The sequence below is a fragment of the Geotrypetes seraphini genome, chromosome 1, assembly GCF_902459505.1.
Source record: "Geotrypetes seraphini chromosome 1, aGeoSer1.1, whole genome shotgun sequence".
NCBI classification, from domain to species: Eukaryota; Metazoa; Chordata; class Amphibia; order Gymnophiona; family Dermophiidae; genus Geotrypetes; species Geotrypetes seraphini.
This window is the reverse complement of record NC_047084.1, coordinates 274,579,350-274,607,108: the sequence shown is the minus strand read 5'-3', so window position 1 is coordinate 274,607,108 and position 27,759 is coordinate 274,579,350. Positions and strand designations below refer to the sequence as shown.

The 27,759-nt window shown below is 48.0% G+C and overlaps 1 protein-coding gene across 3 annotated transcripts in view; it reads left to right on the top strand.

Moving 5' to 3' along the window:
* IMMT (inner membrane mitochondrial protein) overlaps positions 1-27,759 on the top strand; it is a 304,792-nt gene that overhangs the window by 195,536 nt on the left and 81,497 nt on the right. For 2 of the 3 annotated variants that reach the window (XM_033951916.1, XM_033951934.1), the window contains one exon: positions 1,321-1,335. The exons of the other annotated variant lie outside the window; for it this stretch is intronic. In XM_033951916.1, the coding sequence (XP_033807807.1) occupies positions 1,321-1,335 (15 nt within the window). The remainder of the gene's footprint in view (positions 1-1,320; positions 1,336-27,759) is intronic. 3 annotated transcript variants of the gene reach the window in all.

Below are 27,759 nucleotides of genomic sequence, written 5' to 3'. Positions count from 1 at the left end.
AGAGCGGCGTGGCGGCACGCGCTGCGCTCAATTGTCTGGGCATGCCTTTGTCCCGGCGCACTTTTGACCTGACACCCTCCCAAGGCACATGTTCTTCAGTCTGTCACTGTTCAGGACTCTGGAGACCTCTTTCCAGGGGACACGGATGAGGATTTTACAGATCCCTTATTTTCTGTGGAAGCTCCCGTGACAGGGGTCCAGGGCACATATGCTGGCACATTAGATCCTGTTTTGGCTTCAGAACCTGGGGATAATCCCACAGTTCTGTGTTTATTTAAGTCCACTGCCTTGCCAGATCTCATATCGAAGTCTCTCCTTGTACCTCCCCCTTTCTCATGTGTGGAGTGAGAGTTCAGTCCTTGGTGTTTCCTTGGTATCCAAACATTAATGTCTTGATTTTGGAGCAGTGGGATTCTCCTGAGCAGTCTCTCAAAGTAGTGAGAGTCATGTCCAGGCTGTATCCTAAGGCACAGGAGTGTCAGCAACTTTTTAGCCTAAAGTGGATTTCTTGGTTGCACAAGTTACTAAGTACACCTCCCGTCTGAGCAAATGCAGTGTAGTGCTAAAGGATATGCAGGACCTTAGGGTAGATGTGGTTCTCAGGAGACTTTTCAAGGCAGTAGCTTTGGGAGTCAAAGCTGCCTCGGCAGCGTCCTTTGTAAGTCATGCCTGTCTGTCCAGACTGCGCACGTTGGAGAGCGAGGGAGATGATCCTCCCCCCTCCCCAGTTACTTTTATCTGATATGGATTATGTAGCGGATGCTCTCTGACATACTTGTCGTGGGTAAAGTATCAGTTTATTTAATTTCTGCTCGTAGAATGCTTTGGATCAGATAATGGGCCGGTGATTCCACCTCTAAAGCTACTCTTGCCATACTCCCTTTTAAGGGGCAACTATTATTTGGTAAAAGCCTGGATGATTGGTTTGGGAAATTTCCCATTTTTGTCCTTGACTTCACATAATTTCGAGGGAGCTCTTGCATGCTTGGGTTCTAACTGCAGGTGGCAGTAGAGCTTCCAGTGAAGTTGAAGGATCACAAAAAATCTGGAATGGATTCCTTCTGTATCCATTGCAGTAAGTTGCACAGTACGGCAAACTGACATATTTTTTCATTGGTATGAAAAAATGGGCCTACCTTTGTCTGTCTGATAGCTCACTAATTAACTGCTACTGTTTGGGATTCAGTGTTGTAAGGGATAGTAAGCTATCTTTAAGGTTATTAGGTCCAAGGTTGCACTACATTGTTGTATGTGTGAATGACTAATTGCTTCTTTTAAACATGCTCTGACATCTCTATACCTTCCCTCTTCTGTTTGCAGAGGTCGCTGATTTAGGTGAGTTTATGCAAACACTTTCTTATTCTCATCATGGTTGTTTGATTCAAACCTCCTTTTATTCTTTCTTTGGAGTCACATTTCATTTTGGTGTCTGCATGGTGTGACAAAATTGAAGCATGATTTTCTCTTGCAATGAAGCATGTTAATATTTTAATACCAAAGTGGTAAAGAAATACACAACTCAGTCAATAAGTGTTATGATGGTGAAATTCTTTGTTGCTTTGGGAAGCTAAATGGATGATTTTTCAAGAAATGCTCAGTACCTAAATTATGTTTTACATTTTAGAATCCTAAAATGAGAAACATCTATAACTGAATTTTAAGTTATGTTTTCAGCTTAAAGCTTTCCCTGAATTTAGGCTTGTGGTTCATTTTCCTGTATTTGGACACCTGAGCTAGTGTTCTAGTGTTGAAAATCGGTGCTAAGTACTACTCCCTCTTTTTTTTTTCCAGACCTAATTCCACCACATAGCGTCCATTTCTTTATGAACTCTAGTCAATTTAGATAATTTTATTAACAACATATTGACACATAAGCAGTATGTTATGTGCAAAAACAGGTGCTTTTAAAATTGCCCAAGTCTATACATACATAAGAGTACATGTTACCAGTGCTTGATATGTATATTATATGGCAAAGGGTGGGAATTCCTTGAGATGGAGTTGCATGATCTATGCATATGTTTATAACATTTGTGCAGATTTAGGCAGAAAAGTTAGGTCATCTTCTGAACAGATGTAACTTTGTACAGGAGTTTTCCAAAAATAAATTTCTAAAAGGATAGGAGGAAGTGACATCACCAATCAAGATGGGAGCTTAACGTTAGAGCTCCAATCTGGCCAAGAGCAATTCCCCGAATAAATGGTGTTGGTTTCAAGTGAGTTTACCTCCTTTCCTCAGGCACAGGTGGCTGAAACAGCAGCGCATCATGGCCACAAAAAACCCCAGAGCTTGATAAGCAGGCGCTGCACACTGGTGAGAGATAATCAGGCCGTGGCGCACGTGGTGCGGGCTTGCAGGAGGAGGTGGGTTGGCAACCAGTGTGTGCAGAACCTGTGAAAGAGTGCAGTAATGAGCTGGGAGGGGTCAGAGCGGCTGACAAAGGCAGATATGAAGCAGTGGATTCAGGAAGTGAAAGTGGAGATTTCAGCTGTGGCGGTGCAGGTTCATGAGGCAGTGCAGGAGTTCCTCTCTGACTTGCTTGAGATGGAAGCTAGGGTAGATGTGGTGGAAACCAGATTGGCTAGCTGTGAGGAGGGCCTGATGGGAGTGCAGCTCAAGATGGAAGATGTGACTGGAGACTATCAAGTGTTGCTGGACAAAATAGAAGATTTAGAGAATCACACACGCAGAAACAACTTGCAGGTGTGGGGATTCCTGAAGACAGCAGTATACAGAGATGTGAGAGAAACGGTACATAGACTAAAACACGCTGGAGAACTGTGTGCCGACAAAGCCGTGCAGGACGTCAGCACGCCGGATTAAAACATAACTTTAAAGCGCTCCGAGGGTTTTTTTTTGGGGGGGGAACAATCCCCCCCACACACTTTACGTTGCCACTGCAGTTGGGGGAGAACCCCCCATTACAGAGGAAAGTGTAATTTTCCCTCTTTTTTAGGGAAAAATTTGTTTCCTCTCTTAAGTGTGTGTGTAAAGTGGGGGGTTCACCCCCACACACACCCTCGGAGCACTTTAAAGTTAAGTTTTAATCCAGCGTGCTGACATCCTGTGTGTGTTTGTCCGAGCGGCTTTGTCGGGGTGCGATTTTCCCGCGCACTTTTCACTCATTACCAAGAGAAACGGTGATCAAGCTACAGTATTTCAGTGGCTGTTCCGGAATGAGACTCTGGATCCAGGGGTTGAACGTGCTCATAGGGCTCTGAGTCCTCAAGTAGAGGACAGACCCAAGGATGTGGTATTATGCCTGCAGAACTTTGCGCTGAAAGAGAGGGACCTACACTGCGCATGGGAGCTGGGTACAGTGATTTGAGAGGGCCATCACCTGGAGTTCTACCAGTACTTAGCAGCCAGTACTCTTCAAAAACACCGCTCTTTCAAGGATGTTAACCAGTGTATTAACTGGAGCGAATGTACTTATCCATTTGGGCTTCTCATCACCATTTTTATCTTAAACAATTAGCAAAAAAAGGTATCTGATTTTGAGAAGTATATTCCACCAGCTGAGTTTAAACATATTGTTCATGCTTTATCGCAAACAAGAAAATATATTGCTCCACCTCAATTTCTTTGACTGGGTAACCAGAGAATTGGATAGAGGGAATGTGCTAAATGTGGTGTATTTAGATTTTAGCAAAACCTTTGACAGTGTTCCACACAGACATCTAATAAATAAACTGAGTGTCCTCAGGATGGGTCCCAAAGTGACGGGCTGGGTCAAAAACTGGTTGAGCAGAAGGCAACAGAGGGTAGTGATCAATGGAGATCGCTCTGAGGAAAGGGATGTTACCAGTGGTGTGCCTCAAGGTTCTGTTCTTGAGCCTGTTCTTTTTAACATTTTTATAAATGATATTGCTGAAGAGCTGCTGGGTAAGATTTGCCTCTTTGCAGATGAAACCAAAATCTGCAATAGTCCTTACATGAGCTAGATTTGAACTCACAGCCAGTTCCTTCTACTTCCTCATCCCTTATGAGTAGATTGAGGTTCAATCTGTTGCATTTCCCTGATACCCTGACATTTCTTAAGTGTGACTTCCAGCACTTATTTAGATTTCAAGAGGCATTTGAAAACATATCTGTTCACCAAGTATATAGGAAATTAAGTTATTCTATTCAGTTATAACAACTTTCTCTTTTGTAAACTGTATAGAGCTTCAGGGTCCTGTGCTATATACTTCCCCCTCTGTATCCGCGGTGGTTAGGGGCAGAGTTGGCCCGTGAATAATATTTGGGCCGGTTCTGCCCCTAACCCCCGCTTCCCCCCTGGCTATTTTAAGCCCTGTAAGTCTTACCTGGTGGTCTAGCGGGTTTTCGGGCAGGAGTGATCTTCCCACGCTCCTGTCCCGTGCAGATCGCTCACAGGAAATGGCTGTGTTGAGCTCCTGTCATCTCTCGAGACTATGACGGGAGCTCAAGGCAGCCATTTCCTGTGAGCGAATCCACTAGACCAGTGTTCTTCAACCTTTTTACACCCGTGGACCGGCAGAAAAAAAATAATTATTTTGTGGACCGGCAAACTACTAGGACTAAAATTTAAAAATCCCGTTTCCGCCCCATCTCCGCGAGCTCGGTCCCCTCAAATCATCTGATCCCATCCACACAAGCCTCAGTTATGATTTTATATTGAATGTATTTTATTAAAGTATAAAAAGAAACAATATTCTGTAGAATTGTCATTTTATAAATACAAATAATTCAGAGCAAGGATCAACAAAACCCCTATCTCCCCTCCCCTTCACATATATCCCCTCTACTATCAAGAAAACTGAACAAGCCAAATTATTACAGAATGCTACACAGAAATATCATGCTAACAGAATACTGAAGTAACACATGACAGGAATAGTTTTAGGGGAGTGCAACTAGGGCAACTGCCCCCTGGTCAGAGAGCGCCCTAAGCCAGCTGAAAGCTAAAGAAGCACTGCCTGGGTTTTGCAGTCCCCAGTTATGTCTAACACCAGCTCTAGCAGGATATATATTTCAAATCTGATAAATTATTTTTTTCTACCTTTTGTCGTCTCTGGTTTCTGCTTTCAATCTTTTTTTCACTCTCTTCCTTCCAGCGTATGCCCTCTCTGTCTCTTCAATCCAGCATCTGCCCCTTCCATCCACTATCTGTCCTCTCCCCCTTCCATATGGTATCTGTCTTCTTTCTATGTCCCTCTCTCCTTTCCATCCAGCTTGTGCCCCTCTCTCCTATTTACATGATTCATTCCAGCTTCACTGCTCTCTTCATTTTTATCTCTCCTACACCAGATCTATCATCGTTGTCCCTCTGCTTATTTTTCTGCTGACCCCTTCCTATCATTAATCTCTCTACTTTCTCATGCCTGTGTCTCCCCTTCCCCTCCTCTAATCTCTCTGCCAGCTGTTTCCTTCCTTTTTTCATTCTCCCTTCCCTCCTCCTCCTGTCCAGCAGTAACTCTCTTCCCTTCCTCCCCTCCCAGCAGCATCTCTCCGTCTCCCTCTCCAGTAGCAGCTGTCCCTTTTTTTTCCTTGCCCAGCAGCTTCCCAGATTCCTTTCCCTCCTCCCCTCCCAGAAGCATCTCTCCTTCTTCTCCCTCTCCAGTAGCAGCTGTCCCTTTTTTTTATCTTGCCCAGCAGCTTCCCAGATTCCTTTCCCTCCTCCCCTCCCAGAAGCATCTCTCCGTCTCCTTCTCCCTCTCCAGTAGCAGCTGTCCCTTTTTTTCCTAGCCCAGCAGCTTCCCAGATTCCTTTCCCTCCTCCCCTCCCAGAAGCATCTCTCCTTCTTCTCCTTATCCAGTAGCAGCTGTCCCTTTTTTTCCTTGCCCAGCAGCTTCCCAGATTCCTTTCCCTCCTCCCCTCCCAGAAGCATCTCTCCTTCTTCTCCCTCTCCAGTAGCAGCTGTCCCTTTTTTTATCTTGCCCAGCAGCTTCCCAGATTCCTTTCCCTCCTCCCCTCCCAGAAGCATCTCTCCGTCTCCTTCTCCCTCTCCAGTAGCAGCTGTCCCTTTTTTTCCTAGCCCAGCAGCTTCCCAGATTCCTTTCCCTCCTCCCCTCCCAGAAGCATCTCTCCTTCTTCTCCCTATCCAGTAGCAGCTGTCCCTTTTTTTCCTTGCCCAGCAGCTTCCCAGATTCCTTTCCCTCCTCCCCTCCCAGAAGCATCTCTCCTTCTTCTTCTCCCTGTCCAGTAGCAGCTGTCCCTTTTTTTATCTTGCCCAGCAGCTTCCCAGATTCCTTTCCCTCCTCCCCTCCCAGATGCATCTCTCCTTCTCCTTCTCCCTCTCCAGTAGCAGCTGTCCCTTTTTTCCCCTGCCCAGCAGCTTCCCAGACTGATAGTGGGTTTCTCCCCTCCCAGCAGCTCTTCTTACTTCCCAGCGCAGCGATTCACGAAGGCAGCCTCGGGTCCTTTGTTGGGTCGCGCCGCCTCTGAGGAAAGAGGAAGTTGCATCATCAGAGGCAGCCGCGACTCAGCAAAAGCCCCGAGGCTGCCTTCGTGAATCGCTGCGCTGGGAAGTAAAGGAGAGCTGCAGAGAGGGGAGAAAGCCACTGTCGGAGGCTCCCCAAGATCTCTCCGGCCCAGCGCACGCTTCTGATGCTGATCTTGCCGGTCCTGCGCGGACCGGCAGGAAGTTCAAATGAGTCAATCTTGCCGGTCCTGTGCGGACCGGCAAAAATTTCCTGCGGACCGTTACCGGTCCGCGGACCGGCGGTTGAAGAACTGTGCGCTAGACCACCAGGTAAGGCTTAAGGGGTCTCACAGGGCTTAAAATAGCCCAAAAAATGAAAATTCTTTTTTTGGCAGAAAATCAAAACCGTAGATACGGAAACCGCGAATACGGAGGGGGAAGTGTATAAGCAGAATGTTATGTTATTAATGTTTTAGTCACGGAGCAGTGGGATTCTCCCGAGGGGTCTCTCAAGATAGTGAGAGCCATGTATTGCCTGTATCCTATGGCACAGTCTTGCTAGCAGCTGTTTGCTCAGCCTAAAGTGGATTCATTGCTGGCACAGGTTACTTAAGCATACCTCTCTGCCGATTGAGGGAGGTGTGATGCTCAAAGATATATGCAAGTCTGCCATGTTGATGTAGTTCTCAAGCGACTTTTTGAGGCGTTGACTTTGAAGGTCAAAGCAGCCTCAGGCAGGTCCTTTATGACACGTGCCTGCCTTTCCAGGTGTTGAGCCAGTTCCTCAGCTCCTTTTATTTGGAGTGGATTATGTGGCTAATGCTCTCTGACATTATTCGTGTCATGAGTAAGATGTCAGCTTATTCTGTTTCTGCTTGCAGTTTTTATTTGGTAAAGGTCTGGATGATCTCATGAACTGCGTGGTGGACCATTGTCCCAAGACTACTGACAGCAGACCCAGAACCTTTAGAGACTCAGGGCATTCTAATTTTTGTGGTTCCCGGCAGTCTTTACAGTATTCCAGTTCCACATCCCAGAGGTTCTCCCAGAGCTCTAGGCAGAGATTTTAAGGATCTAGATGTAACCAGCCCTTGGCATTTCTCCTGGCCTGGATTCAGATTTCGGCCAATTCTTGGGTTCTGGAAATCATCCAAACCGGCTACAAGCTGGACTTTGCCAGACCTCTAACGGATTGATTTGTGGACCCTCCCACAGGTCAGACAGAAAAGGCAGTCAAGGTACAAGCCACTGTAAGCAGGTTGCTGGATAATCAGGCCATAGAGCCTGTGCCGCCCAAAGACTTGGGCTCTGGAAGATGCTCCATATACTTTATTGTGCTAAAGAAAAGCTCCGAATATTGGAGACCTATTATCCCAGGACAAGCAGGCAGGTATTCTCACTAGTGGGTGATGTCATCCGACAGAGCCCCGATACGGATGTCTCACAAGCATGTCTTGCTTGAAGAAACTCAGAAGTTTCGAGATGCCCGCACCGCGCATGCGCCAGTGCATTCCCGCCCGATGGCCGGGCGTGTCTCCTCAGTTCTTTTTCTTCTTCGGAGCTGAGAAGTTTACTTCAATTCTGCACCCATTGAATCTGTTTTTTGCCTTCTGTATTGCCGCGGGTTGGGTTCTTTTGGCTCTCCCGTGCATTTATTTCTTTCTTTGATTTCTTTTTTCAAAAAAAATAAATAAATAAATTTTTTCTTCCGACACCGGGTCGGCTGCGTGGCTGGGGCCCCGTGCCTTAGACCTTGCGGCAGAGCTTTTCCAGCCTATGTCCCGGCCGATCACCGGTTTTAAAAAGTGCAGCATGTGCCAGCGCGCAATTTCGCTCACGGACCCACATCGACGCTGCCTACAGTGTCTGGGTCTGGATCACTTTCCGAAATCGTGCCGGCCTTGCTCCACTCTGACGGCGCGAGCGTTTAAGCGCCGCTGTCTGCTGTGGGAGTCCATGTTCAAGATGGAAGCTTCATTGGATCCTTCAGCTTCGACATCAACTAGTGCTTCGACTCCGTTGGCGAAGCCATCTGCCTCCCCGGCTGCTTCGGGCCTTCTGAAACCGGCCTCGTTCACGCCGGTTTCGGCCTCGACATCGGCGCCGGTGCCTCCCTCCGTCTCCTCGGAACAGGTATCGACCCCTACAGTTCCACCGGTGGTGCTTAAAGTGCCGAAGGCTGGCAAGCAGAAGCACGCGGCACCGAAAGAGCGCGGAGACCGTGCGGAAGGGCACCTTTTGGTGCGGATCCCTCCATAACGGCTTCGTTGCGGTCCATTCTGGAGGCTCAGTTTGTGGAACTCATGACCACCATGGGACCCCGGCTGATTGCCTCGATCCAGGGTGACCTCCCAGTTCCGGCTCCGAGGGGCGGCCTGCCCTCTCCTCCTCCTCCACCGCGCTGCTCCACCTCGTTACTCGGCGAGGATGAGCGGCGGGCGGTGTCCGGTTCCTCGCGGCGGTCCTCGGGTAGTGCCATGCCTCCCTTGGAACCGGTTCCCTCGAGGAAGGCCTCCCTTAGTGATATGCCTCCCTTGGAGCCTATTCCTTCGAGGAAAGCTTCCCTTAGCGACTTGCCTCCCTTGGAACTTATTACCCCGCCCCATGACACAGTGTGGCGTCCACCTTCGAGGCCTTCCAGTCCTGGGCATAGCAGGAAGCAGGACGAGTTCTTCTGAACTCCCTATCAAGCCTGGGCGGCTTCTGGGGAAGCACCGACTCTTCCGCCTCTCCGATCGACGGCCTCGAGTCCTATCTGCTCCTTGGAGGCTTCTGGGGACCAGTATTCTCACAGGAGGGCTCGATCCCCGTCTAGACATCGAGAGGGGCATCGATCCAGACACTCTTCGAGGCATTCCTCTTGGCACTCGACCGTCTCGCCTCAGAAGAAATTACCTTGGATGGGGTATTCTGCTTCGGCTGGGTCTCCTCTGGGGCCGGAGTTTGAGGACCCCGAGGTGTTTTACTCGCCCTGTTGCTCACAGGCTTCTGTGGAGCCCGAAGCCTCGACTTCTTCTAGTCCTTCTCGAAGACCGGCGCTGGCGGACCAACTGTCCTTTTCCTCGTTTCTCAGGCAGATGGCGGATGACATGGACATTACCCTCGATGCTGGGTCTCGATACTCCAAGGAGTACCTCGATACCATGCACTTGCCTCATCCTCCGGCCGAGTCCTTACACCTGCCTCTGCACAAGCTCCTCGACCAGACCTTCATGAGGTGCTTTGAGTCTCCTTACTCTATTCCTGCAGTCCCTGGAAAATTAGATGCTCGGTACCGCACGATGCATCATAAGGGCTTCGAGGGTCCTCAGCTTTCTCATCAGTCCCTCCTGGTCGAATCCTCGCTCAAGCGGTCTCATCCTGCCATCATAATGCCATTGTACAGAACCATGGTGAGACCTCATCTGGAATACTGTGTACAATTCTGGAGGCCACATTACCGTAAAGATGTGCTTAGAATCGAATCGGTTCAACGGATGGCCACCAGGAGGATCTCGGGGCTAAAGGGTCTCTCGTACGAGGAGAGACTAAACAAACTACAGCTCTACACTCTAGAAGAACGTAGGGAGAGAGGAGACATGATTGAGACATTTAAATACATCACGGGACGTATCGAGGTGGAAGATGATATCTTCTTTCTCAGGGGACCCTCTGCCACTAGAGGGCATGCGCTCAAACTCAGAGGCGGGAAATTTCATAGCGACATCAGGAAGTATTTCTTCACAGAAAGAGTGGTTGACCGTTGGAATGAGCTTCCAGCGCAGGTGATAGAGGCCAGCAGCGTGCTGGACTTTAAGAATAAATGGGATACCTATGTGGGATCCCTACAAGGGTCGAACTGGAATATCGGTCGCTAGGTATAGACTTAAGAGGATGGGTCAGTAGGGTGGGCAGACTTGATGGGCTATAGCCCTTTTCTGCCGTCATCTTCTATGTTTCTATGTTCTATGTTTCTATCCTGGCCAGGTGTATGCTTCGGTGCCTCCGGGCCGCGAGGGCAGGACCATGGATAAGTTTGGACGACGCATCTATCAGAATTCTATGATGGCGTCCCGAGTCCTGAATTATAATTTCCACTTTGCCACCTACTTGGAATTTTTTCTGCCTGTGCTTCGGAAATTCACGCCCTACATAGAGTCCCAGGCTCGGTTTGAGTTCGAGGAGGTGGTTGCTTCGCTGTCCCAGCTTCGTCTTCAGTTGATGCAATCTGCCTATGATGCTTTCGAGCTCTCGGCCCGAGCAGCAGCCTGCTCTGTGGCGATGCGCCGTTTGGCCTGGTTGCGGACCATTGACATGGACCCGAATCTTCAGGACCGCCTGGCAAACGTTCCGTGTGCTGGGGCGGATCTTTTTGACGAATCCATCGAGACAGTCACGAAGAAATTGTCTGATCATGAAAAGTCCTTCCAGTCCATTCTTCGGCCAAAGCCTAAGCCTCAGCAGTCTCGACCCTCTCGACTGCCATTGATCTATCAGCGGCGTTATCAGCCGAGGCAAGCTCCTCCTGCGAGGCAACCTGCGAAGCGGCAGCCTCCTCAGAAGGCTCAGCAAAAGTCTCAGCCGTCTGCTGTCCCTAAGGCTCCTCAGCCTTTTTGACTGTCTCGTCGAGGGCATAACCAATCTCGTTCTGCCTCCCCCTGTTTTTCCCATCGGAGGGCGCCTCCATCATTTTTATCATCGCTGGGAGGCCGTAACCACCGACCTCTGGGTCCTTACTATCATCAGGGAAGGATACTCTCTTCAATTCCATCGGGTCCCTCAGGACCACTCTCCAAGAGAGTATCCTTCCAACTTGACACGGACCGCCCTTCTTCTTCAGGAAGCCCAGGCTTTGCTCCGGCTCCGGGTCATCGAGCCAGTCCCTGTGGACCAACACAACCAGGGGTTTTACTCCCGGTACTTCCTTGTTCCGAAGAAGACGGGCGACCTGCGACCCATTTTGGACTTCAGGGTCCTCAACAAATTCCTAGTCAAAGAGAGGTTTCGCATGCTGACACTTGCTTCTCTCTACCCCCTCCTCGAGCAGAACGACTGGTTATGCTCTCTGGATCTCAAGGAGGCCTACACTCACATTCCCATTCATCCGGCCTCTCGCAAATTCCTCAGATTTCGGGTGGGACATTTGCATCTGCAGTATCGAGTGCTTCCATTCGGTCTGTCTTCGTCTCCCAGAGTCTTCACGAAGTGTCTGGTAGTGGTGGCCGCTGCACTCCGGAACCAGGGTCTTCAGGTATTTCCCTACCTCGACGACTGGCTCATCAAGGCTCCCTCGGTATCGGGGGTCCTCTCGGCGACCCTGTCCACGATTCTGTTCCTGCAGAGTTTGGGATTCGAGATCGACTTTCCCAAATCTCATCTACAGCCTACACAGTCGCTCCCCTTCATCGGGGCGGTACTGGATACCTTACGTCTCAGAGCATTCCTTCCTCCTCAGCGCATGGATGCTCTTCTTCATCTCTGCCAATCTGTATCTTCTCGCCAGTCCATCTCAGCGAGACACATGATGGTCCTCCTGGGCCACATGGCCTCTACAGTTCATGTGACGCCGTTAGCCAGACTCCATCTCAGAATTCCTCAGTGGACCCTGGCATCTCAGTGGACTCAGGTGTCGGATCCGTTGACGCGACACATCATCGTCACTCCTGCTCTTCGGCAGTCTCTACTTTGGTGGATGACCTCTTCGAATCTATCCAGAGGTTTGCTGTTTCACTCTCCTCCCCACCAGAAGGTCCTCACAACCGATTCCTCGACCTATGCCTGGGGAGCGCATCTGGATGGGCTTTGCACTCAGGGATTCTGGACCAGTGCGGACCGACTCCATCAAATCAATCTTCTGGAGCTCAGAGCCATCTTCAATGCTCTTCAGGCATTTCAACATCTGCTTCGCGACATGGTGGTCCTGATTCGCACAGACAATCAGGTGGCCATGTATTATGTCAACAAGCAGGGGGGCACGGGCTCGGCCTCCCTCTGCCAGGAAGCTCTCAGAGTCTGGGATTGGGCGGTTCGCCACAACGCCTTCCTCAAAGCTGTCTACATTCAGGGGAAGGACAATGTCTTGGCGGACAACTTGAGTCGTCTACTCCAGCCTCATGAATGGACGCTCCATTCCACACCCCTTCATCGGATCTTTGCTCAGTGGGGGACGCCTCAGATAGACCTCTTTGCGGCTCCCCACAATTTCAAGCTGCCTCAATTTTGCTCCAGGATCTACACTCCTCATCTCCTTGAGGCAGATGCTTTCCTGCTGGATTGGGGGAATCGCTTTCTGTATGCGTTTCCTCCATTTCCTCTCATTCAAAAGACTCTGGTCAAGCTGAAGTCCGACCATGCCACCATGATTCTGATAGCCCCTCGGTGGCCCAGACAACCTTGGTTCTCCCTTCTACTTCAACTCAGCAGCAGGGAGCCATTTCTCCTTCCAGTGTTTCCTTCACTGCTTACTCAGCATCAGGGATCGCTACTTCATCCCAACCTACAGTCTCTCCACCTGACAGCTTGGTTCCTCTCAACGTAACTCCTCACCAGTTTTCCCAGGCGGTGAGGGATGTCTTGGAGGCTTCCAGGAAGCCTGCTACTCGCCAATGCTACTCCCAAAAATGGACTAGATTTACTTCATGGTGTATTTCCAATTCTAAGGAGCCTCAGCGTGCCTCCCTATCCTCTGTGTTGGACTATCTTCTACACTTGTCTCAGTCTGGTCTCAAGTCGACCTCTATTCGAGTCCACCTGAGCGCTATTGCGGCTTTCCATCAGCCTCTGCAAGGGAAACCTCTCTCTGCTCATCCTGTGGTTTCCAGATTTATGAAAGGACTTTTTCATGTCAATCCCCCTCTCAAACCGCCTCCAGTGGTTTGGGATCTCAATGTTGTCCTTTCTCAGCTTATGAAACCTCCTTTTGAGCCTCTGAGAAAGGCTCCACTTAAGTTTCTCACTTGGAAAGTGGTTTTTCTGGTGGCCCTCACTTCTGCTCGCAGGGTCAGTGAGCTTCAGGCCTTGGTGGCGGACCCACCTTTCACAGTATTCCATCATGACAAGGTGGTCCTCCGCACTCATCCAAAATTCCTACCTAAAGTGGTCTCTGAATTTCATCTCAACCAATCCATAGTTCTTCCAGTGTTTTTTCCAAAGCCTCATTCTCATCCTGGTGAATCAGCTCTACACACTCTGGACTGTAAACGTGCTTTGGCTTTCTACTTGGATCGCACCAAACCACACAGAACTGCTCCTCAACTTTTCGTCTCCTTTGATCCAAACAAGTTGGGACGCCCTGTATCGAAGCGCACCATCTCCAACTGGATGGCAGCTTGTATCTCTTTCTGCTATGCCCAGGCTGGATTAACCCTTCCCTGTAGGGTCACAGCCCATAGGGTCAGAGCAATGGCAGCCTCTGTAGCCTTCCTCAGATCGACACCGATTGAGGAGATTTGTAAGGCTGCCACATGGTCCTCGGTTCATACATTCACCTCTCATTATTGTCTGGATACTTTCTCCAGAAGGGATGGACAGTTTGGCCAAACAGTGTTACAAAATTTATTCTCCTAAGTAGCCAACTCTCCCACCATCCCATTGAGGTTAGCTTGGAGGTCACCCACTAGTGAGAATACCTGCCTGCTTGTCCTGGGATAAAGCAATGTTACTTACTGTAACAGTTGTTATCCAGGGACAGCAAGCAGCTATTCTCACGTCCCACCCACCTCCCCTGGGTTGGCTTCTCTGCTAGCTACCTGAACTGAGGAGACACGCCCGGACCATTGGGCGGGAAGGCACTGGCGCATGCGCGGTGCGGGCATCTCGAAACTTCTGAGTTTCTTCAAGCAAGACATGCTTGTGAGACGTCCGTATCGGGGCTCTGTCGGACGACATCACCCACTAGTGAGAATAGCTGCCTGCTGTCCCTGGATAACAACTATTACGGTAAGTAACATTGCTTTTTGGACCTTATTCATTATTCTGTGCACACACGGCCAGACACACATGAAAGGTACAGCACAACTCTTTATTAATTCAGCAACCTAAGCCTGTTACTTCACAGGCTCAGAGAAAGGAAAAATAGTCTCTTAATTCAAAAATAAGTCTTGAAACAGGCCTGTGACTTACAGGGCCCAAGATACTATTGTGGCCAGGGGCTGCCATGTCCCCAAACAGTTGAAGCAGTTTTTTCTAGTCAGTGAAGTCGTGCATTTTTGAACGTCATTTTGCACTGTTGGTTCAGATTTTAGTGTTACCGCAACTTGATTATTGTAATTCTTTATATTTGAACTTAACATCAAAACTGATCAAAAAATTGCAGTTGTTCCAGAATACTGCGGTTAGATTAATATTTGGTCTAAAAAGATATGGAAGTGTTGCATTAGCGTATAAAAACCTTCATTGGTTATTGGTTGAGAGTCAAATTGTTTAAATCATCTGTTACAGACTGACTCTTCAGATAATCTGATTTTGCTTTTTTCTCATTTGCATTCTTCTTCCACCAGATTATATGGTACTTTATCACTATAGTACCCCCTCTGAATCTGCGGTTTCAGTACCTGCGGATTCGGTTATTTGGGAATTTTTTTTTATTTTTTTTTTAACGCTGCATCCCGGAACTTACCTGGTGGTCTAGCGGTGACACGGGATAGGATCGATCAGCAGAGCTGTCATTAAAATGGCTGTCATTTTGATGATGGCTCTGCATGGGGCTGGAGCATAGGACGATCGATCCTGCCCCACGTTGCCGCTAGACCACCAGGTAAGGTCTCGGGAATGTCTATGACATGGGTGTGGGTCAGAACAGGCCCTTAAAGTTATCCGTGATATTTCAATATTTGTGGGCTAGCTCTGCCCCTAACCCCCGCGAATATTGAGGGTCTGCTGTACATTTTCCACAGGTTAGAGGAGTATGGTATAAATGACATCTACTCCTGTTTTGCTTATGCTGCCATTACAATTTACCTGTTTACATTAGGACTTATATCAATTACTTAAGGTTTCATAAAAATTTGAAAACCTTTTTTATACAACTTTGTAATATTCATGTTATGATGATATTTTAATTATTGATTGGTTTTGTATTTTCCTGTAGATTTTACAGCCTCTTTGAATGTAAATTACCTTGAACCTCTTTGATATAGTGTGATTAATAAGTTGTTATGAGATTAGATTAGGTCTGGCCCCAGCCAGACTCTAGAACAGTGATGAGCAATGAGGTCCGCAATCCAGTCAGGTTTTCAGTATTTCTCCAATGAATATACACGAGATCTATTTGCATACAATGGAGGCAGATCATGCAAATAGATTTCATGCATAATCATTGGGGAAATCCCAAAAACCCAACTGGATTGTGGCCCTCGAGGACCGAGGCTGCCCACCCTAGCTCTAGAACATAGTTCACAGTACTTTAGCACAAAAGTAGTTGGCTTATCTCGGCCAAACAGGATGTCTAGTGGTTGCAGTTAAGGCATACGTTGGAATCACTCTTTTTCTTTTCTCCCCTTGCCTCTCTAAACATTGCTCTGGCCTCGCCTCTTATACTCCCTGGCAGCTGCTTCCTGGATTCCTCCCTTCCTGTGTCACTTCCTCTGAAGGAAGAGCCACATATGGGAGTGGTAGGATCTTGTAGACTCAAGGGGAATGGTAGCATCTTATAGACTCCCTCACACTCCATTTATTGGATTTGGGCTTCAAAACATCTTCAGTGCATTTGCAGCATATTAAGATAACATCCCTTTGTGAGATTAATGAAAGACTTGATTTTTTTTTTTAGTTATTTATATGCTACCTATCAGTGGAGGTTATCTAAGCAGTTTACATTCAGGTATTCAAGCATTTTTTCCTATCTGTCCCAGCAGGTTCACAATCTTATCTAATGTACCTGGGGCAATGAAGGATTAAGTGACTTGCTCAGGGTCACTAGAAGCAGCATGGGATTTGAACCCACAACCTCAGGGTGCTGAGGCTTTAGCTCTAACTAGTAGCCACTTTGATGAACTTAAAGATACCTATTAAGAAACAAGACACCAGGACAGCTAAGAAATATAGCATAATGACAATTTTGCATGAGGTAAAACTCTTTATAGTTTATAAATCTTTCCTTTAGCAGTTAAAAAGATTTATAAACTATAAAAAGTTTTACCTCATGCAAAATTGTCATTTCTTTAATAAGACATTACCTATTTTTTCTGCGGCCCTCCAAGTACTTACCAATCCGTCAAACTCTATGTTATGTTTTATCCAAAATGTGGCCCTGCAAAGGGTTTGAGTTTAAGACCACTGATCTAAACCATGCTTCTAAGAGTTAAGAAACAGAAATAATTCCCTCCCATCGCCCCAGCAAAACAGACATGTGTTCCATATAACAGCAAATATTTTAAACATAAGATATAAATTTCAAGCAGTCGCTCTAAACTGTTTAAGTGTCCCATACCTTATGAAACATGACAATTTCTTTAATAAGACATTAACCATTTTTCTGAAGCCCTCCAAGTACCCTATTTTTCTACAGCCCTCACAGTTAAAGTTTAACATCTTTCCTTTTCCTTTGAATTAACAAAAGATTATAACAGTTATAACAGGCATCCGCAACTGCCTTCAGCTCTCACCTCCTCCAGCATCGGACACACGCCCAAGCTGCAAGGCCTCCAACCATTGCTCCAAGCTGCACTGCCTCCATTCATTGCCTCCAACCATTGCTCCAATGGTTACCTTACGTCAGGCCTGCACAACTTCGGCCCTCGCCAGGCCAGATTTTCAGGATTTCTCAAATGAATTTGCATGAGATCAATATGCATACAATGGAAGCAGTGCAGGCAAATAGATCTCATTGTTTATTTGAAAATTGATAAATAAATAATTTAAAAAAAAAATAAATTAAAAAAAGAAAAAGAACAACATTTGCACACCTAATGTGAAAAGTATCAGTCTTTTTTCAAGGTGAGAATGGTTTGGTTACTCAAGCTTTTAAGGTGTCCCCAAATCTTAGAATAACGCTTTCTTTTCTGGTCGTCTTGCTGTGAGGTGGGACTTTGTTGAGGTTTCCTTAAGATGGAATCGAATTCAGGAATGGGGTTCTGCAGGAATTGATGCCACAACATTTTCCTCTGTGGTTCTTGCACTAGTGTCTGCAGCTGCTTGCTTTTCTTCTGTAGGGGCAGCTCGATTTTCTTCTGTAGTTTCTGTTCATGCAGGCCAGACATGTCTGCTCGGTACCCAAACTGGACCTGTAGGAGTTGAGACAGCGGCATAACCCCTTCTCCAGGTTATTAAAGGAGCAGGTGCATGCCAGACAGGATTAGGAGACAGTACTCTGAAAAATAGTTCAAATGGTTAATAGAACCTGTCTCAAATTAGGAACGGCATATTTCACTGGTTTCTGTTTTAATAAAGAAGATGTTAATATATGGTTTGCTGTGCTAAATATGGCTTGTCCTGTAGAATCATAAGGCAAACCGTGAATCAATTGGATATCCCATTATAAGTAAAACTCAGAAAAAGCATTGGAAGAATATGCAGAGCCATTGTCTGTTTTTTAAAGGTTTTGGCTTTCCCATAACAATAATGCATTGTAACATATGAATAATTACTGGATTCGTTGTTTCTCCAGTTTGTGACGTTACCCAAAGATAACTGGAATAGGTGTCAATAGTAACCTAGATATGTCCATTTCCTGAAAGAGGGATATTGTGTTACATCCATTTGCCACACTTGATTTACTGCAAGTCTTCTGGTTTTTACCCCGTACTCAGCAGCAGAATGCAGCTGAGAGCATTGAGGGCAGGATTAACATTTTCACCAAGGCTTTGGCATTTAGGTGGAAGAATGCATGACTGTCTATAAAAGTGGTAAATTGTGCAGTGGCTACGAATGTGAAACACATTAAGAGAGTGTTTACGTGTTGACAATAACGAGTGTAATTCAAGAAACAAGGATAGTAATTTGTCATCAATTGACGGGGTGACGTAGGCACCAGGAAGCTGGTAAATTACGAACGTACAGAATGTCTGTAATCAGGTTCAATGGACAGTGGGAAGAGGTTTGCAGCACAAGAATAACAGCGGCTACATCTGAGCGCTGAGTGGATTGTTACAGGGGAGTGAATAAGACCCGAGAAGCATTTTCTTGGGTCCAGTGCACAACTCTGCGTGTCTTGCTGCCGTCTGTATAGACAGTGAGAGTGTCAATGATAGGTGTTAAGCTTAGTGCAGAATGAAAATCCAAAAGGCCTGCTGCCACTAGAATTAAGCATTTATATTAAGGATAATGAGGACAAATATGACCAATGTAATTTGTTAATGCAATTTGCAATTCCTCATTATATTTAAAAAAAATTCCCATTGCTCTTACGAAATGGGAAAGGTGATAGATATCAGATCCAGTCCCATAATGGCTAAGGCTCAATTTCTTGCTTTACTTATCAGTGAACTATACATGTTTTGAGGAAAATTGATATTCTTAGGGGGTGTATGTGATAAATAGATCCATTCCACTATATGTAAACCAGTGTTCTCCCTAGGGCCTTTCAGCTGGGCAGTCCACCCGGGTAATTTAGATGACCGCCCAGCTAAATTCTGCTGCCTCCGCTGCTGCTCAACATAAAAAAAAAAAAAAAGCCGGCTTGAAGATTTCACCTTAGCCCGTAGCGAACTTATGCTCCGGGGCTTTAACGTGTGTGTGCCGGCTTCCCTTCTCTTCCCTCTGAAACCGGAAGTTATGTCCGGGGGGGGGGGGGGGAGGGGAGGGAAGAGAAGGGAAGCCGGCACGCACATGTTAGATCCCCGAAGCATAAATTCGCTACGGGCTAAGGCGGGAGACAGGTCAGTGAAGTTTTCCATTTGCTCTTCTTGCTGCCTTGTCCTGCCTACTTTCAGTTTCCGCGAAGGCAGGACCCGGCAGCATTTCCCCCAATCGATTGTGATCTTGGGCCGATCAGCCTTCTTCTCCGACGGCAGAATTGACATCAGGGAGAGGAATGCTGGTCAGCCCGAAGTAGGGAGAGGTTAGTGGGGGCGGCGGCCAGCGGCTTTGGGGCCTGTTCCCCGATGGCAGTGACATTGGCAGTGGCTTGGGAGAGGGGAAGGAGAAAGAAAGTAAGAGGGCAGGAAGAGAAACAGAAAAAAAGAAAGGGGGCATGAAGAGAGAAAGAAATAAAGGGCAGGAAGAGAGGAAGAAAAAGTTGGGGGGAGGGGAATGAGGTCAGGAGGAGAGGAAGCATACAGGCTGAAAGAAGGGAAGAAAGATTGGATGCACAGTCAGAAGAAGAAAGTGCAACCAGAGACTCATGAAATCACCAGACAATAAGGTAGGAAAAATTACTTTATTTTAAATTTACTGATCAAAATGTGTCTGAATTTATATCTGCTGTCTATATTTTACACTATGGCCCCCTTTTACTAAACCGCAATAGCGTTTTTTAGCGCAGGGAGCCTATGAGCGTCAAGAGCAGCGCTGGGCATTCAGTGCAGCAAACTGCTATCGTGGTTTAGTAAAAAGGGAGGGGGTATATTTGTCTATTTTTGTATGGTTGTTAGTGAGGTGACAGTGCATAGAGTCAACTGCTTTGACCTCTTTGAGAAAACCCCGGAATAGGAATGATTATTAACATTTTCTCTGCGTACAGTGTGCTTTGTGGTTTTTAAAAAAATTTTTTATTGTTAGTAGATCATTTTGACTTGGTCATTTTAAAAGTAGCTCGCAAGCCCAAAAAATAGCCAATGGCAGACTTCAGAGGGTGGTGGTTAAAGGTACCCTCTCTAAAACGTCAGAAGTGACAAGTGGAGTACCGCTCCTTTTCAAATTATTCATAGGGGACCTGACTCAGGGGCTTCAAGGTAAAATAACACTTTTCGCCGACGCCGCCAAACTATTTAACATACTTAGTGGCTCCGATTTACACGATAGTATGACGCAGGACCTGTTTTTGTTGGAACGTTGGTCATCTACCTGACAGCTGGGCTTCAACGCCAAGAAATGCAAGGTATCCATATTCAAGTTTCATCACGGTGCTCTGGTTTTGGCTCCAGTATTTGTCACTTCCGTTCACCAGGTCTGGCTATCCGTTACCGTCTCATATTTTAAAGACTCACTCGTTATAATTAGCGGTGATTCACACGTATCTTCGTAATGGACATGTCCGATTTTAGCATTTGGATCTTAGTACTATGGGTTTGGTCTTTTCTGGTTTCCTTTCTATAGTATGCTTTTCGTCTGGAGTCTTTTGAGTTTAGAATTACATTTTATGATGTATTTTTGTGGTTATATTGTATGACATGTCTAAATTGGTCAAGTTATCCATTCTTTCTATTACTTTTTGTTCCCTCATACAGTGGCAGACCGCCCCGGGTGCCAGCCCTAGGGGGGTACACAGCCGGCTGGATCCAGAACCTTCCAAGCTGCTCTAAATGGCACCTGCACCTCAGCACGGCTGCCATACTTATTCTGAAGCGGAGGTCGGCGTCCCGCGCCTCGAGGTCGGCCTCGGGTAGTGCCATGCCCTCCTTGGAGCCTAGTACCTCGAGGAAGGCCTCCTTTAGTGACATGCCTCCCTTGGAGCCTATTCCCTCAAGGAAAGCTTCCCTTAATGACTTACCTCATTTGGAGCCTGTTACTCCTCCCCATGAGTCGGTGTGGCGTCCTCCTTCGAGGCCTCCCAGTCCTGGGCATAGCCGGAAGCAGGACGAGTTCTTCCGAACCCCCTATCAAGCATTGGCGGCGTCTGGGGAAGCGACAAATCTTCCGCCTCTACGATCTACGGCCTCGAGTCCTATCTGCTCTATGGAGACTTTGGGGGATCAGTATTCTACCAGACGGGCTCGATCCCCTCCAGACATCGTGAGGGGCATCGATCCAGGCACTCTTCGAGGCATTCCTCTCGACACTCGACCGTCTCTCCTCAGAAGAAATTGCCTCGTATGGGGTACTCTGCTTCGGCTGGGTCTCCTCCTCCGGGACCGGAGTTCGAGGACCCCGAAGTTTTTTACTCACCCTGTTGTTCTCAGGCCTCGGTGGCGCCCGAGGCCTCGACTTCTTCCAGCCCTTCTCGAAAACCGGCGCTGGCGGACCAACTGTCTTTTTCCTCTTTCCCGAGGCAGATGGCGGATGACCTGGACATTACCCTCGATTCTGGCTCTCGATACTCCAAGGAGTACCTCGATACCATGCATTTGCCTCGTCCTCCAGCCGAGTCCTTACGCCTGCCGCTGCACAAGCTCCTCGACCAGACCTTCATGAGATGTTTTGAGTCTCCGTACTCTATCCCTGCGGTCCCTGGGAAATTGGATGCTCGGTACCGCACGGTGCATCATAAGGGCTTCGAGGGACCTCAGCTTTCACATCAGTCCCTCCTGGTCGAATCTTCGCTCAAGCGGTCCCATCCGGCCCAGGTGTATGCTTCGGTGCCTCCAGGACGTGAGGGCAGAACCATGGATAAGTTTGGACGACGCATCTATCAGAATTCTATGATGGCGTCCCAAGTTCTGAATTATAATTTCCATTTTGCCACCTATTTGGAATTTTTTCTTCCACTGCTTCGGCGGTTTACGCCCTACATCAAATCCCAGGCTCGTTTTGAGTTTGAGGAAGTGGTTGCTTCGCTGTCCCAACTTCGACTTCAGTTGATGCAATCTTCCTATGATGCCTTCGAGCTCTCGGCCCGAGTGGCGGCCTGCTCTGTGGCGATGCGCAGGTTGGCCTGGTTGCGGACCATTGACATGGACCCAAATCTTCAGGACCACCTGGCGAACGTTCCGTGTGCTGGGGCGGATCTTTTTGACGAATCCATCGAGACCGTCACGAAGAAACTGTCTGATCATGAAAAGTCCTTTCAGTCCATTCTTCGGCCGAAGCCTAAGCCTCAGCAGTCTCGACCCTCTCGACCGCCTTTAATCTATCAACGGCGTTATCAACCGAGGCAAGCTCCACCTGCGAGGCAACCTGCGAAGCGGCAGCCTCCTCAGGAAGCTCAGCAAAAGCCTCAGCCGTCCACTGTCCCTAAGGCTCCTCGGCCTTTTTGATTGTCCCTTCGAGAGCATAACCAGTCTCGTTCTGCCATCCCCTGTTTTTCCCATTGGGGGGCGGCTCCATCATTTTTGTCATCGTTGGGAGGCGATAACAACCGACCTCTGGGTCCTTACTATCATCAGGGAAGGGTACTCTCTTCAATTCCTTCGGGTCCCTCCGGACCACCCTCCATCCTTCCAACTTGACTCAGACCGCCCTTCTTCTTCAGGAAGCTCAGGCCTTGCTCCGGCTTCGTGCCGTCGAGCCGGTCCCTGTGGACCAACACAACCGGGGGTTTTACTCCCGGTACTTCCTTGTTCCGAAGAAGACGGGCGATCTGCGGCCCATTCTAGACCTAAGGGTCCTCAACAAGTTCTTGGTCAAAGAGAGGTTTTGCATGCTGACCCTAGCTTCTCTTTATCTCCTCCTTGAGCAGAACGACTGGTTGTGCTCTCTGGTTCTCAAGGAGGCCTACACTCCCATTCCCATTCATCCGGCCTCTCGCAAGTATCTCAGATTTCGGGTGGGACATCTACATCTGCAGTATCGAGTGCTTCCTTTCGGACTATCCTCGTGTCCCAGAGTCTTCACGAAGTGTCTGGTGGTGGTGGCTGCGGCACTCCGGAGCAGTGGTCTTCAGGTTTTTCCCTACCTCGACGACTGGCTCATCAAGGCCCCCTCGGGCCCGGAGGTCATCTCTGCGACCCTTACCACTATCTCCTTCCTACAGAGTTTGGGCTTCGAGATCAACTTTCCCAAATTTCATCTACAGCCTACCCAGTCGCTCCCCTTCATCAGGGCGGTCCTGGATACCATCCGTCTCAGAGCCTTCCTTCCTCCTCAGCGCATGGAGGCTCTCCTTCATCTCTGCCAGTCTGTGTCTTCTCGCCAGTCCATCTCAGCGAGACACATGATGGTCCTCTTGGTGCACATGGCCTCTACAGTTCATGTGACGCCATTTGCCAGACTCCATCTCAGAATTCCGCATTGGACCCTGGCATCTCAATGGACTCAGGTGTCAGATCCATTGTCTCGACACATCCTCATCACTCCTGCTCTTCGGCAGTCTCTACTTTGGTGGATGACCTCTTCGAATCTATCCAGAGGTTTGCTGTTTCACACTCCACCCCACCAGAAGGCTCTCACGACCGATTCCTCGACCTATGCCTGGGGGGCACATCTGGATGGTCTTCGCACTCAGGGATTCTGGAGCAGTGTGGACCGACTCCATCAAATCAATCTTCTGGAGCTCAGAGCCATCTTCAATGCTCTTCAAGCGTTTCAACATCTGCTTCACGACATGGTGGTCCTCATTCGCACAGACAATCAGGTCGCCATGTATTATGTCAACAAGCAGGGGGGCACGGGCTCGGCCTCCCTCTGCCAGGAAGCTCTCAAAGTCTGGGATTGGGCGGTTCGCCACAATGCCTTCCTCAAGGCTGTCTACATTCAGGGGAAGGACAATGTCTTGGCAGTCAACTTGAGTCGTCTACTCCAGCCTCACGAATGGACTCTCCATTCCAACCCCCTTCATCAGATCTTTGCACAGTGGGGGACGCCTCAGATAGACCTCTTTGCGGCTCCCCACAACTTCAAACTGCCTCAGTTTTGCTCCAGGATCAACACTCCTCATCGCCTCGAGGCAGATGCCTTTCTACTGGATTGGGGGAATCGCTTTCTGTATGCGTTTCCTCCATTTCCTCTCATTCAAAAGACTGGTCAAGCTGAAGTCCGACCATGCCACCATGATTCTGATAGCTCCTCGGTGGCCCAGACAACCTTGGTTCTCCCTTCTACTTCAACTCAGCAGCAGGGAGCTGGTCCTTCTTCCAGTGTTTCCTTCACTACTTACTCAACATCAAGGATCACTGCCTTCATCCCAACCTACAGTCTCTCCACCTGATAGCTTGGTTCCTCTCAACATAACCCCTCACCAGTTTTCCCAGGCGGTGAGGGATGTCTTGGAGGCTTCCAGGAAGCCTGCTACTCGTCAATTCTACTCCCAAAAATGGACTAGATTTTCGCCATGGTGTATTTCCAACTCTACGGAGCCTCGGCGAGCCTCTCTATCCTCTGTGTTGGACTATCTTCTACACCTCTCTCAGTCTGGTCTCAAGTCAACCTCTATATGAGTCCACCTGAGTGCGATTGCGGCTTTCCATCAGCCTCTAAAGGGGAAACCTCTCTCTGCGCATCCTGTGGTTTCCAGATTTATGAAAGGACTTTTTCATGTCAATCCTCCTCTCAAACCGCCTCCAGTGGTTTGGGATCTCAATGTTGTCCTTTCTCGACTTATGAAACCTCCTTTTGAACCTCTCAACAAGGCTCCCCTCAAGTTTCTCACTTGGAAAGTGGTTTTCCTCGTGGCCCTCACTTCTGCTCGCAGGGTCAGTGAGCTTCAGGCCTTGGTGGCGGACCCGCCTTTCACAGTATTCCATCATGACAAGGTGGTCCTCCGCACTCATCCTAAATTCCTGCTTAAAGTGGTTTCTGAATTTCATCTCAACCAATCCATTGTACTTCCAGTGTTTTTCCCAAAGCCTCATTCTCATCCTGGAGAATCAGCTCTTCACACTCTGGACTGTAAACGTGCTTTGGCTTTCTACCTGGATCGTACCAAACCACACAGAACTGCTCCTCAACTATTCGTCTCCTTTGATCCAAACAAGTTGGGGCGCCCTGTCTCGAAGCGCACCATCTCCAACTGGTTGGCGGCTTGTATCTCTTTCTGCTATGCCCAGGCTGGATTACCCCTTCCCTGTAAGGTCACAGCCCATAGGGTCAGAGCAATGGCAGCCTCTGTAGCCTTCCTCCGATCGACACCGATTGAGGAGATTTGTAAGGCTGCCACTTGGTCCTCGGTTCATACATTCACCTCTCATTATTGTCTGGATACTTTCTCCAGAAGGGATGGACAGTTTGGCCAAACAGTGTTACAAAATTTATTCTCCTAAGTTGCTAACTCTCCCACCATCCCATTGAGGTTAGCTTGGAGGTCACCCACTAGTGAGAATACCTGCCTGCTTGTCCTGCGATAAAGCAATGTTACTTATCGTAACAGTTGTTATCCAGGGACAGCAGGCAGCTATTCTCACATCCCACCCACCTCCCCTGGGTTGGCTTCTCTGCTAGCTACCTGAACTGAGGAGGCACGCCCGGATCATCGGGCGGGAAGGCACTGGCGCATGCGCGGTGCGGGCATCTCGAAACTTCTAAGTTTCTTCAAGCAAGACATGCTTGTGAAACGTCCGTATCGGGGCTCTGTCGGATGACATCACCCACTAGTGAGAATAGCTGCCTGCTGTCCCTGGATAACAACTGTTACGGTAAGTAACATTGCTTTCTTCCCAGAGACTAGGGCGATGGGTCACAGTCTCAGGCTTGCATTTTTCTTCGGTCACCATGACCAAGAATATGGGATTCTGTACAGGTTCTAGGATCTATGTTGCTGACTCCACTGGGAACTTCGGCTTGCTTTCCCATTATAACGCTACAGCAGTCACTTTTGTTCCGGTGGTTCATAGTATCTCAGGGCTCCAATTATTTGGTAGGCTCCTTAAGCATCGCTCTGTAAGATTTGGTGGCTCAGCAAGATTTCTCTTTTCAAAGGCATGCCTCGGTCTTTGCTGGACTAGCTCATGGTCACCAAACATCCCGGGTTGTCGGGTTGGGGGGCTCGATGCTACTGGAGATACAGGAGGAGTGCCAGCCAATAGGACCACCTGTTAATCAGTTTCTCTATCTCCGCCTGCTGGTAGATATGTGCTATCCCATTGGTCTCAGGATTCATCTTCTGTGTTTAAAGGAAAGAAAATTAACAGGTAAGAGCATAATTTTTCCTTCCCTTAAGCAGAAAATTGACAGTCTGCTTCGGGAGGAGTTAGGAGAGCATTTTACCCTCTTGGAAAGCATGGTACCGACTCTCCAGGAGCCGGTCCAGTCTGAATTGCTCATGGCACCGACCACTCCTCTTACTGCTACTCCACCGGTGCAGACATCCTTGATACAGGACTCGAGCATTCCACTTCGACACCGATCCTCTTCGGCCACATCTCGAGAAGCTATTCTGGCAAGGTCAGGCAAAGTCTCTAGTAAATCTAAACATTTGGAGACCTCGACACCGAGCCGTCGACACCGATCCCATCATTTCAGAGATTCGGATTTATTGGGGGATACCAAGCCTGAAATGCCATCTGCTACCGATGCAGACTCTTTTACTTCTGGATCACCTAGACGTTCATCTACCAGAGCTGCTTCTCCTTCAGAAAAACTTTCTTTTTCTAGATTTTTGCGACATGATCTGGATGTTTCTTTGGAGGCTGATTCTAAATACAGCAAGCAATACTTGGTCACACTTGATTATGATCTTCCTCCTAAGGAACTGTTAAAGCTCCCACTCCATGCCATTCTGAAGGAAACTTTCTATAAAAACCTTGAGACTCCTCTCTCTGTGCCAGTGGATCCTAAACGTTTGGAATCTCTCTATAAGGTGGTATCCTTTCCCGGCTTTGATAAGCCTTAATTGCCCCATGAGTCTCTCGAGGTTAAATCCACTTTGAAGAAATCCTCTGGGGCAAGTATGTATGCGTCTGTTCCTGGTAGAGAGGGTAGGACAATGGATAAATTTGGTAGATGTCTGTACCAAAACTCAATGTTGGTAAATAGAGCATCCAATTATACCTTTCTCTTTTCCTGTTATATGAAGTATCTTCTTAAAACAAATTTCATCACTTCAGCATTATCTGCTTTCACGTAAAGCCAAAAAATTTCAATCTCTGGTCTCTACCTCTCTGCAACCTCGAAAGTGCATGGTGAGATCTGTTTATGATACTTTTGAACTCTCATCTTGAGCAGCAGCTATGTTGGTGGCAATGAGACATCTGGCTTGGATATGTGTTTCAGACCTTGACATTAACCACCAAGATCGTCTGGCTAATGCTCCATGCCTTGGTGATGAGCTCTTTGGAGCCTCCACTGACATTGCCACTGACCTTGCCATTGTCCGCTCATGAGACCAGATGGGATGTGTTAGTTAAGCCCAAAAAGAAGCCTCCACCTGCTCGGCCTTTTAAGCCTGCCTTCTCTTACCAACGCAGATATACTGCCAAGCCTACTCCTCAGACACCTGTCCAGCCTCGTCGACTACAACAACAGCCACATCAACAACCTAAACAACCGGCTGCTCCTCAGAAATCTGCACAGCCTTTTTGACGTGCTCCTTTAGAGCGTAGCCTGTATTCCTCTGCTACTTTCTCTGCCTCAACCCATAGGGAGACGTCTTCAGATTTACATCAGTCGCTGGAAGCTCATTACATCAGATCTTTGGGTCCTCAACATCATTCATCAAGGGTATATTCTTCATTTTCACACCCTTCCTCTGGACCATCCCCCCAAAGAG